Here is a 16340-nt window from a genome sequence, read left to right on the forward strand (position 1 = left end):
GGTATCCATGGTTAATATTTGAGAATATTTCCCCACATTTTCTCTATTGAATGTATGTTTGAACTTTGATATTGATTTCTGGACAATTTCGTTCTGTTTGTTCTTGATTGTGTTTCGGAAATCTTAATGATATTAAAATGATTTGAAGTCTTAACAAAAGTGGTAGATACATGTCTTATGTTTCATTGAATAAAACTATATATATCGTACATATAGCAATTTTAAATTTGCTTAATTGATATGATAGATTGGGATGAATCCTAAAGAAGTTGTTAATCTTCCATCGACAATGGGTAGATGTCAAAACATGCATGAACTAATATCTTCAGTGTATCCGCTCCTGGGAATGGATGAACCAATGTCACCCGAATACTTAACCGAGAGAATCATTTTATCTCCACGTAATGAAGGTGTCCATAAGATTAACATGGACACATTAGGTAGTTACATGGGGAGACTTAGACGTATTTAGACGCTGAAAAAATGATTCGTGATGACCATGGAAGGGATTCGGATTTTACAACTGAATTTCTCAACAATTTGAGTCCACCAGGTCACCTCCATTTAAGCTAGATCTTAAAGTTGGATGTACGATTATGTGGCTGAGAAATCTGGCACCAAAAGTGGGTCTTTGCAATGGTACAAGACTGGTGGTAGCGAGGTGCGGATGACACATGATTGAAGCTAAAATCATAACTGGGGATGGTGAAGTAATATTCCTCCCAAAAATAACTTTTCAACCTTCAGATTCAGAGCTAAACATACAAATGGAAAAGCGTCAATTTCCCATACGTGTTGCATATGCGATGACTATCAATAAATCACGGGGACAATCAGTGAAGTATGTGGGGTTTGATTTACATACTCCTGTATTTAGCCATGGTCAACTATATGTGGCATAGTCTAGGTGTACTGCTGCAAGGTGAATAACTTTATTATTGCTAAATGAATCAAATGTGTGTTTAGATCTGGTATCAACAAATTTAGTGTATCCTGAAGTACTATTGTAAAATCGAATACTTCTTTTCATTTTATAAATTTTATGGTACATGTAATTCTTAATATTTCTTTAAATTGGATGATTATATTAGTTTGTTATTTTAGTATTTCGTGAAAAAAACAGTTTCCCAGGATTAAGAATGTCCCCAATGCCTGCTCAAATCCAGATTTGCTGAAAACACGACTAAAATTAAAACACCAACGCGCTGAAGGCGCACGAGAGGTTGAGACCAGGCCGAAGGCCTGGGTGATACCCTAGTGTCTTATGTTTCACTATGCTTTGGATTTGTTCAATTTCATATAATTATAAATTTATTACGAGTATTTTGGTAACATGATGTAATCTGCCAATATTTAGAATGATTTTGTAAAATCGATCTCTTTTTTTTTGAACGGTTGGTATGATGTAAATTTTGGGTATGTTAAAAATGTGTCAAGAATGTTCATCTAAAATTTGAAGCAGATCATATCAAGTTATCATCTAAAATGTGTCAAGAATGTTCAATATAAGAGTATGAAGTTAATGTGTTTGCTTAAAACACGTAACCCCTAAAGTAAAATGGGTAACGATCCCCATGTGGGAACTTGTATTCCCGACTATTATTGGCGGCTAGTCTGTGCCAGATAACAATTGGTGGGCGTATGATCCAAGGTTTTTTTACCATGAACTCATGTGTTGAAGAGTGAATTACATACTTTGTGGGAAATCTTATTGGTATTGTGAACTCATGGATTGAAATTTAGATTGGATGATTTATTTGAAACATTATTGGTATTATGATTGTTGAATGTATCGTTGATTAGTTGAAGTTGTACCATATATTTCTTGTTAAACGTTTTTCCTTTAATAATTAAATTGATTTGTTTCCGCATCTTTAGAGAATGGGGCTATATTTTTATTTTTATTTTTCCGAAAGTGAGATTTATTAATCCAGAAGGTTTGAGGGGTTTTCCCTCATGTCCTCCTCAAGTTCAGTACAAATGAAAGAAGGAGCTGAATCATGCCATAATTCAGACACCCTGAACTTCCTATAGTGTTTTGCTAGCGAATCAGCTACATTGTTGCACTCTCTTATGACATGTCTCACTTTCCAACTTCTAAAAAAACTAAGATAAAAATTGACATCTTTGATAATGGGTATATGTTCCCAGTTTATGCTTGTGTCAGCACCATTGATCGCAGCAGCTACATTGGATAAATCCGTCTCCAGAATGATATAATCTAGCTGCAAACTCACTGCCCATTTCACTGCTTCCAATGCTTCCATACACTCTCCCTCTTCAGTGCTTAGATATCCATCTATGTAGATGCATCTCGACCATCGATGAGCCCCTGCAAAATCTCTGATTATTAGTCCAATTCCACATTCCTTATACAATAACTTATAAGAAGCATCTAAATTAACAGTGAGAAATGGTGCAGACGGAGGTGTCCAAGTACTATTTGTGGCTATATTTTATTAAGCTACATACTCCAATTGACATTCCATACATATTTATGGAAATTGGAAGTGGAACTAAGAAGTTAGTTATCTTGTTGATTGTGTTGTATTTTTTGTAATTGCCTGACGTGTAATTTTATCTCATTGGTTGTTAAAGATATTATTAAAAAGTATTTAAATAGTGAATATTTAAATTCAGTTGTGTTTGGTGAATATAAAACAAACAAAAATAAATAAATAAACGCATCAGACTCGTTGCGGCCCGTAACGCCTTGAGTTCAGATCTCCATATGGGTTTGACCCTGGTCCGGAACTCGGGGTGTTACAATCACTACGGAAAATTCAATGCCACAAGCTATCTTTCTCGATGCACTGATGTTCTCGTATAAATTTTTCTAGTGTCTGCATCAAATTTGCATACATTTTTGTTCAATGTGGGAGATTGTTGAAATTTTTGAACATAAAATTAATAGGTATATAGAAATTTACATTTAAATGAACTTGTGAATGGTTGTGTTTATTCATATAAAACTTTCATTTGAATTTGAACCTCTTCATGCAAAGGGGTTTGACTCTTCATGAAAGAATTTCTCCAAGAGTCATCTTTAAACCTGTATAACCCCACGGGATATGTTGTCCCGGGAGACCGCGTACCACTCTTTTACAAGCCAGCGGGTCAACAACCGTTGGATTCTCTTAGATCGTTTAGTAAAATTAGTTAGATTAGGTTTACAGCCGTAAACATCACTTTAAAGATAGCCAAATCTTTAAATTTATTTAATATTTATTATTAAGTCCAATTTCTAAGTTATTATTTTCCCTTCTCCATGTTGCAGTTATTTTTATAGAGTAGGAACCGAATTTGAGATCAGGTTTACTTCGCTACTTGGTGAAAGAGTTTAAAAATTATTTGAACGGGAAACACACAAAATCAATTCATCTCCAATTTGATTTGGTCTTGTTTGTACTTACCAACATATATTGGTTCATTTTTTTGCCATACCTGTTAACTCTTTGGATCTTAAGTTGATCATTCAATTATATCTTTTAATATAAAAAATTGAATTTGGGTGTATATTTTTACACCATTCAAGGATATTGTTGAAATAAAGGTTACGAAATTCAATATAAGGATCTCCGACACTAATTTTACATCTTTGATAGGATAAAATACACAATCAATTTCTCTCCCGTATCGAACTTAATCACTTGTATTTATATTTATTAGAACAGAACATCAACCTTCTCCTTTTTTTTATGTATGGTTTAAGACTTTAAATCAAATGGGCATCAATCTTAATACAATAGATGTAATAGTTCTTCTTTTATTAAAGTAAAACATACAAGAGACATAGAGTTGATTCTGTGGATTTTACTTTTTGATATGGGATTATACGAACATCGAAATATTGAGGAGAAAAAAACCAAGAGGTAGAGTTGAGATTTTCTCAACATTAACAATAAAAGGATCTTGTATAAGAAATATTAAAATATACGGGGGTTGTTTTAATATTGTTAAGGGATTGTTTGAAAAGATATTCACCGACAGTTGTTTATTCAACATCGACGGCTGATAATAAAAAGAGATAGCATATGCCTAACCCCACTCGCTCAACATTGCATTAAAGGGTTTAGAATCCAAAATTAGTTTGTATAATGTGGTTGAGAGTTAAATAAGAGTTTGTACTACATCCGATCGCATTCATTGTTTTCGTTGTTCCAATATTATGTTAATCTTGGGAGTCGAGTCGTTATCAAACATTTCTTAAAAATGTTATTCGTCTCGATTCGGGTAGGTTTTGTTTTATATATTTTAGATTAATCATCTCTTTTTATTATTTCTCGTCTTGTTCTAATGTTCGTATCACAAAATGTAATACATAAAAGAAGGCCATTGTTACAGATTTATACTGAATCAGTAGAAATAATACAAAACTCATGTTACTATAAATATCAGTCACGAAGACAGTAATAAATGGGTTAGCAAAGGAAGGTCGAAAAGCAAATTGTAAAATACAGTAGTCAAGGAGACCAATTTTTCTCAATTTCTTAAACTTATAAATCTAATAGTAATAAAAAAATTATTGTAATCTCGATTCATTTGAAAATTTTATTATTATACTTCAAAAGAAAAATAAAGAAGAAAAAAACTTGATAATATTGTTTTTTGTATTTTTGTGTTTTAATCGGCAAAGAAATGAATGGATTTATCAAAATAAAGGGTGTAAGAGGCTTATAAAATGATATAATACAAAAATAATAAATTTCTTCTATTATTTTTGTGTCTTGGTTGGCTAATGATTTAGGGGCAGTCATTAGAATGCGGCCTCAAACAGGATGGGCCCAATAAGTTAGGCTACTCTCTAATATAGTTGCAATTCACTTGAAAAAAAAAACTATTGTTAGTTCAAGCAACAACAACTGTGTTAGTTCTCTCAGCAGATCCATTGAAGCTAAGCAGATTTACTTTGGGTTTTGCTTTTGGTGGTAATTTGTTTGTATCTTTAATCTATTTTCGTGTGTTAGTATATCAAGCAAATCAAGATCCTATTAGATCTGATTTCCAAAGTAATGGTGTTTGTCGAAGGTTAATTTTAATTTTAATTTATCCTGATTTAGTTTTAATATGGAAGGTTAATAGTTCAGCCTTGATTGTTTTAGCCTTAGCTTTACTTTTTTTAAGATTTGTGATGAATAAAAAGACAGCATTAACTCGTCCCAGATTATCATCAAGTTCGACTACAATTGTTACAGCATCTCCAATGCCGAGTCAGTCCGATTCGTTACGATACAGACACTTAAAGACCGATTCAGATTACCACTGTTACTTGAGACACTTTGGTTACCATTTGAGACACTTCAGTTACTTTTTTGATACTGCTACTACTAGTTGGGTCACTGTTACCTTGATTGCGTTAGGCAATCTAAACTTTAAAAACTCCGGTTCATGTTATTTACATGTTCTGATGAACATTGGGTTGGATTTGATCCAGTCACGGTCTTGTGCTTTGATACATATTGGTTTTGTTTTCAAAATCAGTTTGACCCTAGTTGTTTGGTCCTCTCCTTTGCGAGAGAGAAGGTCCTATAAAACTGGTTTTAGGTCTGATAGGATAGTTTTGATAGGCAAGACTTGGTGGAGATACTACAACTTGTATGAATGTGTTGTGATCTTAAAAAATTTCTTTAAGCTTTCCGATTTCCGAAATCGGGTTTCTATAATGTAATGAGGTTAACCTCTTTTTCGAAAAAAAAACTACTGTTTAACAATCCATATAAAAATAACCTGGGTAACAAAATACTATACAATGTGTTTTTAGAAAATTGGCAGAAATTAAACAAAAAATTTAGACTAAGTCTTATGGGTTAGATTGGAGGTGCTAGATTAGCACATAAGTGTTGCAATTCAAAAAAAAAAAGTGTGGCAAAAAAGTTAACACTAGTTCTCTTTCCTACCAGTTGCTAGCATGTGAGCTAGTATGCTAGAGAGTTACGCGGAATTATTCAGCGCTAGGAAAAGTACCTTTTCGCGGAACGAAACAGCGCTCGGAAGAATATTCCAAGCATCTACGCTGAATGGTTCAGCGCCAAGCTCGAGCGCTGAATGAAAACGCGCCTCAGGCGCGCGCTAATCATTCAACGCTTGACCTTTTTTTTTTTTTTTTACTTTTCACTCATTTGGTAATTAAATTTTATACTGTTTTCATTCTTTGTTTTCTCACACTCATGTTACACTACCAGACAGTTATGTTTTCAATTTTTGAATTTTGAAAATTTTGACAATTTCTTCCAACGGTTGTTTGTTTCAAAATCTTAAAATTTGGCAAACTAAGAAATTTTTTGATTACATTGCAAAACAATGCTACAATGTTTTTTGAAATTAAAATCCTATTTCTAAAAATTTAAAAAGTACATTAAAATTAAAATCCTACTTCTAAAAATTTAAAAAGTACATTGAAATTGAAATCCTACTTCTAAAAATTTAAAAAGTGCATTGAAATTGAAATCCTACTTCTAAATTAACTTCTAATTCAAACTTGAAAATGAACTTCTAATAACTAAAATATCACTCATAATTTAGGGGATTGGTTCTAAGCCATTACGAACCAAAATCTCGTTCCTCCATTCTTGTAAAGGGGTATCTCCCATTCTTGTACTTCATTCAAATTTTGGCGTAGGATCTTCAAGTCGGATTCCCTTTGTTGGGTTTGTGCCAAGATTGTATTGTTTTCCATATTCTACTTAAGGTACTCTTCTTCGGTTTCATACTTTGCCACTCTTTGTGCTTGTGCATTTTCAAGAAGTTGTATGAGCTTGTCCATTTTATCATCCGTTTTCTCCGATGCTTTAGCCTCACGAGCCTTTTTATTTTCCTTATCTCTTCCTCCACTTCTAACATCATCCGTTTGTTCGAAATAGCGTCTTCTACGCGATATGTCTGAGGTATCAGAACCTTGGGTAGATGGTGAGCTTCCAAACCTTGCCATATCCTCCAAATCTTCATCCATAGTTACTGGAGCGGAAGTACTAGGTTGAGTTGCTTGACTAGGTCCAACATCATTATTCAACTCTGGATTGTAATCTGGTTGATAGGTCTTCAGGAGCTGGAAAACCGATTCATGTATCCAACGTTTTCCAGTTGCTGCTTGATAATTTTGTGTTCCTTCGCGGTACTGTGGAAAAAAATGAAAAAAAATGTATTAGTGTCTTATGAATGAATGAAATATATTTGGAAGAAAAAAAAACATCAATTTTTTTAACGGTACTTACATAATCTTGTTCATTCAATCCCGAAGGTTTACTGCGGAAGTAAGGTCTTATGAATGAAACATATTTCCTCACTTCGCTTCTCAACGTGTTGCACCTTGATTGTAATGACTTTTTTATCCCTATTCGTACCTTCCGACCATCTTTTAACGTACTCTAGCATAGTTCTCTTCCAAAGTTGTGATTTTTTTTTGATCTTTTCCTCTAATCGGATCGTTACTTGCTATAATCCAAGAGATAATTAGTGCATCATCCTCTTTTGTTTGAAAGTGTGCCATATTTTGTATGAACAAAATAGAAGAAGAAGAAGAAGAAAATCAATGAAGAAGAGATTCAATTGATTTTGGTGTGAGGGATGAAGGAGAAGTGGTTCTCAATTTATAGGGAAGCCTGAAAATCTAGCTGTTGAGGTTTCAAACGGGCATTAAATCTGAGTCGTTGAAAATACAACAGTCATCTTGATCTGATGGCTGAGAAAAGAAGCGCTGAATGATAGAGTGTGCAGTGCAGAATTGTCCAGCGTCAGGCACTGAACCATCCAGCGTTGTGCTCTATGAGCCGTTAGATCAAAAACTAGCCGTTGAGAGAAACAACTAGTTTTTGATCTAACGACTTATAGAGCACAGAGCTGGATGGTTCAGCGCCTGACACTGTTTGGTTCAACGCTACTATTAACGACTACATTTTGCAGCCTAAACTCATATCATTTCTTCTCTATATAAACTCAATACATGAACTCAAAATCCCCACCCCAAACTTGTGAAGTTTCACTCTCTTCTTCTACTCCTAAATTCTTAATTTAGAATTCAAGCATGGTTGCATTCTCAATTGACGAAGACAATGACTTGGTGAGAAGTTTTCACAAGATTATCAACACAAATCCTTTCGACAAGTCTCAAAAAACCAACTCCGTTTGGGGACAAGTTGTTGAAGAATTTGTGAGAATCAATGGTAATGCTAACGAAAGATGCAAAAAACAACTACAAACTCTGTTATCAAACATCAAGCGTTATTGCAAGCTTTTTGTCATTTCATTAAGGGCATCAAATGGTAATCGTGAAGATACTATGGTTTTATATCGAACGGAATATGGAATGCGGTTCATTCATGTCACCGCTTTGGAGATGCTTGGTTATGAAGGATATGCATGAAGAAGTATTATGAAGTTCTAGTTAAATATGAAGACGTATTTAAGAAGTATTATGAAGTTCTAGTTAAGAAGTATTATAAAGTTCTAGTTAAATATGTAATGTAATTATAATCGTCTACTTAATGAAAACGTGAATGAAGAAGTATTTATGAAGTTCTAGTTAAATATTATGGAGTTTACAAGAACTAATTAAATTTTCTACTTAATGATAACATGCTTGATTGAAATATGGAGTATGAAATTTACTCTCCATTCTCATAAAATGTTCCATCTTCTTGAGGGTCATATTGGTCTTCATCGGTATTAACGTCGCTTGTACCCTCATGAACTTCCGGTAAGGAATCATCCATCACTATACCAGGAACATCTCCATCTCTCAACCCATCTCCATGTCGTAGCCAAATGTGCGTAGTGAGTTCTTCGCGAAGTTCCTCCCAACGCGTCGGGTTGTACAATACTTGAGGAGCTAGCCTCACAATAATTGAATTGGCGGTTGAGGTTCTTGTCCCATGATCTTCCCCTATTCCTCGTTGCGATATTCCATTTCAACACACATATTGTGCATTATAAAGCACCCCCTCATAATTGTTTTCATATCCGATTTTTTATAATAACGACATGGTTTCAATATAATACCAAACTTAGCCTTTAGACCACCAAATGCACGTTCAATGTCTTTCCTTTTTGCTTCTTGATATCGATTGAAAAGACTTTTCGAATTGTTTGAGGCGGGTTTGTATGCTTGCACAAGACAACCATACATAGGATATGCTCCATCTCCTCGGTAGTACCCCGTATTGTAGTTTCTTCCATTGATTTGATAATGACAAGGAGGTGCTATACCATTAAGTTCTCTATACCGGCATAACTACTTGATTTTTCGTAGGGTCACCAATGGGAATTCCCATTAACATATACCAATCTTAAGGAAGGAGGCCAAGCTCAAATTCTCTAAAATGGAAGCTCTTGGTTTTTTTCCGCCATCTCTCATCTATGGCTTCAACTAAACCTCTATCTGCATTGGAAAAATTAAACTCAAAGACAGAAGAAAACCCACAATTATCACAGTATCTTTGCGCTATCGGATTATCTTTCACTACAATTTTGTATAACGTTTCAACCTCATTAAAACTGCCTCTAAAGTTTATAGTTCGACTATCACTCAAATTATTAGATACATGCCTATCTCCCTTTGCCGAAACTATTTCCAAAGCATCTAAATGTTCTTCCATATTCATACTACAATCAATAACAAAACAAAAAAGAATCAACCACATTTTATCATTTTCATCATAATCATACAAATTTACAATTTTATCAACTACATTTTATCATTTCATCATAATCATACGAATTATACAAATTCATAATTCATACAAAGTTAGCTTCATCAAAAATACTACAAGTATCATTTTCACTATAATCACGTAATCTCTTATACAAATTATCATTCAACTTCATCACAAATAATCAATTTAATCCCCAATATCAAATTTCATTGACAAAAATTCAAATTAAATCATACAATACTAGAAATATCATCTAAATCATCTAAATAACAAATACCAATCATCTAAACATATCAATTTCATCAACAAATCATGATCATCGGAAAAAAAAAACCCTAAAGTTTCATAATCTTAACCAAATCAATTTCGTGGACGGATTCGCTCCAAACCAATCTCAAATGACTCCAAGGGTGTTGTTCTTCAAACCCACGGTCCGATTTGTAACGAAAATCCCTATCCTGCTTGATCTACTACATGCATTTTGGAGGGTTTTGTGGGGGAAGAAATGAAATGAGGAAGAAGAAGAAGATCGACCTTCTGTTGGGTTTAGATCGATTTCCGCAATGCTAAACCGTGCAGCGTACGGCGCAGAATGGTTATGCGATTTGACTGTATTGACTGGTCAAGCGCGGGATTGTTTCGTGAAAGGTGGTGACGCTGAATGGCTCAGCTCTATGCGCTGTTTTGTTTCAGCGACTAGCATGCTAGACTAGCACTACCATAAGACTTAGGTGATTTTACTATGTGACGTGGATTGCTAATCTAGGTGCTAGACTAGCACCCGATAAGACTTAGTCTTATAAGAATTTTTGTATTATTCATAGACTCCAACATGTAATTGTAACAAATGGATATATAATGTATTAAGTAATATTAACAAAGCAGCTAAGCTTCGTAATTGGAAGCTTCTCCAATAATACTGATTAGCTCTTAATAAAATCCGAGCTAATCAAAATCTCAACTAGAATGCGGTAAGAAAGATAAAAGGCAAAACCCAAACACATCTAAAACTGTGTGTATTAGATTACATGTACATATACATATATATAAGAACCGATAATAATTGATTCGCCGAAACAAAAACTAAAAAAATTCTGAATCGGCAACGGTATATCTAAACTATTGTGCATGAACAAAGTGACGATCCTGACGGAACTCTGGTCTCCCTGAACGATTTGATGAAGAACCTGAATCATTAAATTCGTGAAGAATTTTAAGAAGCGAACTAGATTTCTTACAAGCACGAGATGTACCTTGTGTAAGAAGATTGTATAACGAACACATGAGCGAAGTAGGTTTTCGTAAATCTGCAACCACTTCTTTTCCACCATTTATACACAAAGAAAGAAGAATCGAAACACAGTATTCTTTTGCTGGTGCAGATATAGATGAGGATTCTAAAGTAGCCACTAGTGCATATAAAGCCGACGAAGTTCGTAATATCTCTGACGATCCTTCTTGTTTTTCAGCTAAAATTGCTAACACAGCTAATGCTTCAGTAATGAAATCCAATGAATTCTCTAAATTCAAAAGATCGACTAAAATCTTCACTGTTCCACACTCAAGAACTTTCTTATGATTCCCAGGGAACCATAATAATCCTAGAATAGCAACAACGACGCTCTTTTTCCCACTGTTGTCTAAAGTATTTTCCTTTAGTAAATCTACTAATGAAGGAATTGCTTCAGGAATTTCACCAATTAATTTTCTATATTCTTCAACTGATGAGAGATGAAATAATGTTAGAGCTGCGAGTTTTCGTGTTTCGATCTTTAAACCTTCGATCAAAACATCTAAAATAAGAATCAATCCGCAATTTTCGACAATGGATTGTCTGATGTTTGTACTTTTCTGATGCCTAGTAAGGTTTAGTAATGCTGCCATTGCATTTTCTTGAGTTGAGGGTGACATTGATGATAGTAAATTTAGGAGGTAAGGAATTGTACCAGATTCAGCTACACAAGACATGTCGAAGATATTCGATTTTGCTATTAACCGAATTTCGTAAGCAGCTTTGTTTTTGTCTGAAGTTGTTCCGGTGGAGAGATTACACTGTAGAAATTCAGAAACCATTTTCATAGCTTCCTCTGCTGCACCACTTTGGCTAGTGTGTTCTGTTTTCGTTCGTTTGACGTCCTTTCGGTTTTGGTTGTGACTTGGCTCCCGAACTATCGGGATCCCATTTTCGAAACAAAACTGATGAACTAGCTTTTGTAGAGCTGAATTTGGAACCATCTCGATACTTCTGAGTTTCTCGCCGGTTTTGGGACAGATTAAGTTCCCGGATTTGAACCATTTTTGAATTGAAACTCGATCGAATGTATGACCAGTTGAGATTATTACTGGGTCTGACATAATCTCCAGAGAAATTGGGCAAAGAAAATCTTCTGAATCCAAACAACTAATCATCGATCCGGGCTTACTTCCATCATCAAGTATAGAACTAGTTTGGTGTTCGTCCATGAAATCGAAAACCACAACACGAGAATAAATAACGAAGACGATTAAATTTCTTAAGAAATCAACCTCTCTGTTTTCTCCACGAGCTCTTGCAGTACTAATCTCTTCTTCCAAAAACTTAATCTCCTTATTACATTGATTCCAACTTCGAATATTTAAGTAATCTAAAACCCTCTTCAAATCAGTCGGATTGGGAGCAACCCGGTTCTCGAATTGATTTAATATGGAAGTAACCAAAACTGCAGTTCTTTCATCGGTTGGCTCCACCTCGGATTTCGCTTTCTCGGCTTGTTTAGCAACTAAAACAACAATCTCTTTGACTTCATTTGGTAAATCAATTAAACCAAGCGGAAGAACATCTAGAGCTGTTGCAATGGTTCTAGTGAGTACCCGAAACTCATTAGAAACTTGTTTGCATTTCATTAGCATCCATGAATGTGAACCTTCTTGAGAACAATCTTCTAAAAGAAATATAATCTTTTGGAAACTAAGATGAAGCTCAAAGAAGCAGAGATTAATGGAGTGAGGTAAGACAGAGTTGTTATCCCTGATTTCTTCCAAGAATATAAGAAGATTTTGAACGTAACGTACTGTTTCCCTCGCATTCTTTCTTTGAGTAACAAAGGATTTGAACTGGTAATCACATATTTTATGAGCTAGAGAAATGAGGGAGACGAGCAGAGTGGCGGGTAAGATATTTTGACATGGATGAACTACCGGAAATGTAAGTATCCGACGACGATCGGATGATGAATTTGAACTATGAATCATTTGAGATGGAGTTTTGAAGAAGCAAATATCGAAGAATGAAACTGAGTTTGACCTTTGGATTTTCTTCTGTCTAGTTTTCTTTAGGATTTGTGTGTTTGAGTGTAATGTACTTTATTATGACTATCAACGGTAACAATGAAGGCATATATAGGAAAATATCTTACACGGACACGCGTCGAGATACTATGTAAGTTGGATTTTCTTCCGTAATGGGATCGGCAATTTCGTATGGGAAAATGGGACACGTGTAGGGTGGATAAGGAGGGCTAAGGGATAAATTGCGGCTTCTAGGATTTAGGTTGGCGGATAACGTGGATGGTACATGATGAGATTAATTAATCCGTTGATAAATTTGATGAAGCTGGAAGTGGGATCCACTGACCGACTGTTTTGACATGGAGTTAAGACTGACACGTTGCAGCCATTCCTAGGAATATGGAAGAGGAGAGGAAAGACTTGTGCAATGTTGGGTGCGTGAGGAAACGGATACGAAGCAACGAGCAAACAGGGCAATGCCGACAGCCCCTTGATCAGATATTTATTTTAGTGGTGTTAATGATAGTAGCCGTTTATTCTGGTTAGTTCATGTGGTGGGGAAAATGTGTGGCCAATTAGAGGATACGAAACCAGTTGACTAATTCCGAGAAGAAAGACAGGTATGCTTCTTTTTCTTCTTTCTTTCCTCGGCTCAAATGTGTCTCTGTTTATTAATGTATGAAAGGCCTATTTGACTCCAATTTTCAGCTATTACTATAAGTATATGGGATTATTATACTCCCTCTATGAAACAAACAATGGAATTATTGATTTCTCAAGCATCGAAAGTACTAAATTTTTATCCAATCCTAAATATTAATGTAGTCAACAAAAGTTAAACTCATGTTCCCTCGCGATCCATGATCCGGACAACTTTGGTGTTAAGGTATTAAAGAATTACCGAGTGTCAAGAGCTATTGTTGCTAGATATTTGGTCCGGTTTTTCATTTCTCAAATTTTACTTTCTTACAGGATCACAATGATATTTGAAGCAGATGACAACCGATATCAAATATTACAGCTAGAATAACAGACTGCTAAGTACACCATAACTGACTAACGTAAACCATTAACAAACAACATATATTAGTGACACTTGCTATCAGTAGAGAAATTAATTGATTCTCTAGCATTCCCCCAAGTCCAGGGTGTTGCAAGAGACATTGAGCTTGGATCTTAGCAAAGTAAACCGAGTTATAGACAAACGTTTCGTGAAAACTAATCATGAGTACTAAGATAACACACATCCAACTGTTTGTTAGCAACCAGTTCACGAACATAATGAAAGGAAATCTCGATATGCTTCATGCGACTGTGAAAGATAATGATTAGTTGTAAGATAGGTAGCGTCCATGTTATCACACCATAAAACTGGAGCCCGAGGAGAAGAAAAATGAAATTTTGTCGACATGAGTGATTGAATCCAAACAAGCTTAGAGGTAGCATTAGCAATATCCCTATACTCAGCTTCAACACTCGACTTAGAACCAATTTTCTGTTTTCTGGAGGATATAATGTATGAACCCATAAAGATTTACATGCCACTAGTTGACCTTCTGTCAATAAAATCACCAGCTGAATAAGCTTGAAGTTGCAGACTACTGGATCTCTTGAATTGAAGGCCATAAGAAATAGTACCTGAAATTACCTGAGGATTCTCTAGACAACATACCAACGATATCTAGTTGGAGATGACACAATCTAACAAGCTCTATTCATAACATAAGCTATGTCAGGCCTGGTAATGGTGGCATATTGTAGAGCTCCTATTGTACTCCTATAAACTTCAAGATCATCCAGTAAAAGAGATTGAGAATCAAATGATGTAGTAGAAATTGACGTAGAACAAGATTTAGCATTGTCCATTTTATTATTCTTCAAAATATTTGTAACATACTTCTCTTGAGAAAGATGAACTCCACGATTATTCTGTATAGCCTGAATTTCTAAGTAGAAATGGAAATCTCTCAAATCTTTGATAGCAAATTCTGAACTCAAACTCTGAAAGAGAAGAGCGATAGCTTGAGGAGAGTTACCAGTACAAGACTGTCATTTACATAGAGGGGGATATACAAAGCAGTAGATGCAAAAATCTTGAAGAACAGAGATGTGTCAGTTTTAGATGTAGTGAAACCAAATTAAGCTAGAAATTGACTTAACATGTCAAACCAAGCTCTAGGATCTTGCTTTAAGCCACACAATGATCTTTTGGGTTTGCAAACATGATTTGGAAATTCCTTATCTTGAAAGCCTGGAGGTCGACTCATATACACATCTTCAGAAAGATAGCCATGCAAGAAAGCATTCTTGACATCCAATTTCCTTATGGTCCAGCCCTTGTAAAGACGTGCATACAACATTCTAATAGTGGTGGGTTAACAACATGGCTTAAACAGTTAAACTGTCTTGATAATCAATACCCTTAACTTGGTTATATCCTTTAGCAACTAACCCTGCTTTATATCTCTCAATTAATCCATCTGAATTTCTTTGAACCCTGAAAAACCACTTGCGACCAATAATATTTTGAGAAGCATCTGGAGGAACAAGGTCCCAAGTGTCATTCTCCAATAATGAAGTGATTTCTTCACACATAGAGCCTCTCCAAACCGGTATACTATTAGATATTGTAAATGAAGTAGGAACAATAATGTCCTTATTGACAGATTGAATCTCTGATGTAAATACTCTTGGCTTTGTAATTCTACTTTTCCCCTAGTGTGCATTGGATGAGCATTCTGATGAACTGTGGTTTGATCAATGGAAGGTAGTAGAGGATATGCAATTATTTCAGAAAGAGGTATGTAGGTTCATTAGATATTGGTAGACTGGGTAAAGTTAGATAAATTGATAATGTGGACAAAATAGCATCTTAAGTTGAAGTGGACATAGGTGAAGTACTGCTGAATAGGGTAGTACATGGAAATTCATCTTTAGCATAAACAACATGTCTAGAGATGATAAGCTTATTAGTTAATGGATTTATACACCTGTAGCACTTGTGCATAGCACTATAACCTAGAAAAAGGCATTTAACTGACCTTGGCTCCAGTTTATGGACGTTGAATGATCTCAAGCAAAGATAACAAGCACATCCAAAAGTTTTGAGAAATTATAGTCTGGCTTCAGCTGAAAGAGAGTTTCCAGAGGAGAAAGCTGATGCAAAATAGATGTTGGCAATCTGTTAATCAAGAAAGTAGTTGTCTCAAAAGCATAAGACCAATATGAAAGTGGTAGGGAAGCATGAGAGAGAAGAACAAGACCAGTTTCTATAATATGTCTATGCTTTCTCTCTGCTTTTACATCTTGCTGATGGGCATGTGGGAATGAAACTCTATGGCTTATGCCACAAGAATCCAGGTAAGTAGACACATTTCTGTACTCTCCACCCCAATCTGATTGAACCATTTTAATAGATGTAGCAAA

General features: G+C 35.1%; 1 protein-coding gene across 1 annotated transcript; it reads right to left on the minus strand.

Annotated features, from left to right (window-relative positions):
- Positions 1–10485: 10485 nt before the first annotated feature.
- Positions 10486–12977, minus strand: LOC113297912 (U-box domain-containing protein 19-like). Its single transcript, XM_026546511.1, has one exon. The coding sequence runs from the start codon at positions 12876–12878 to the stop codon at positions 10767–10769; it is 2112 nt and encodes a 703-aa protein (XP_026402296.1). The 5' UTR covers positions 12879–12977; the 3' UTR covers positions 10486–10766.
- Positions 12978–16340: the final 3363 nt, after the last annotated feature.

The sequence above is a fragment of the Papaver somniferum genome, chromosome 7 (genome assembly GCF_003573695.1).
Source record: "Papaver somniferum cultivar HN1 chromosome 7, ASM357369v1, whole genome shotgun sequence".
NCBI lineage: Eukaryota > Viridiplantae > Streptophyta > Magnoliopsida > Ranunculales > Papaveraceae > Papaver > Papaver somniferum.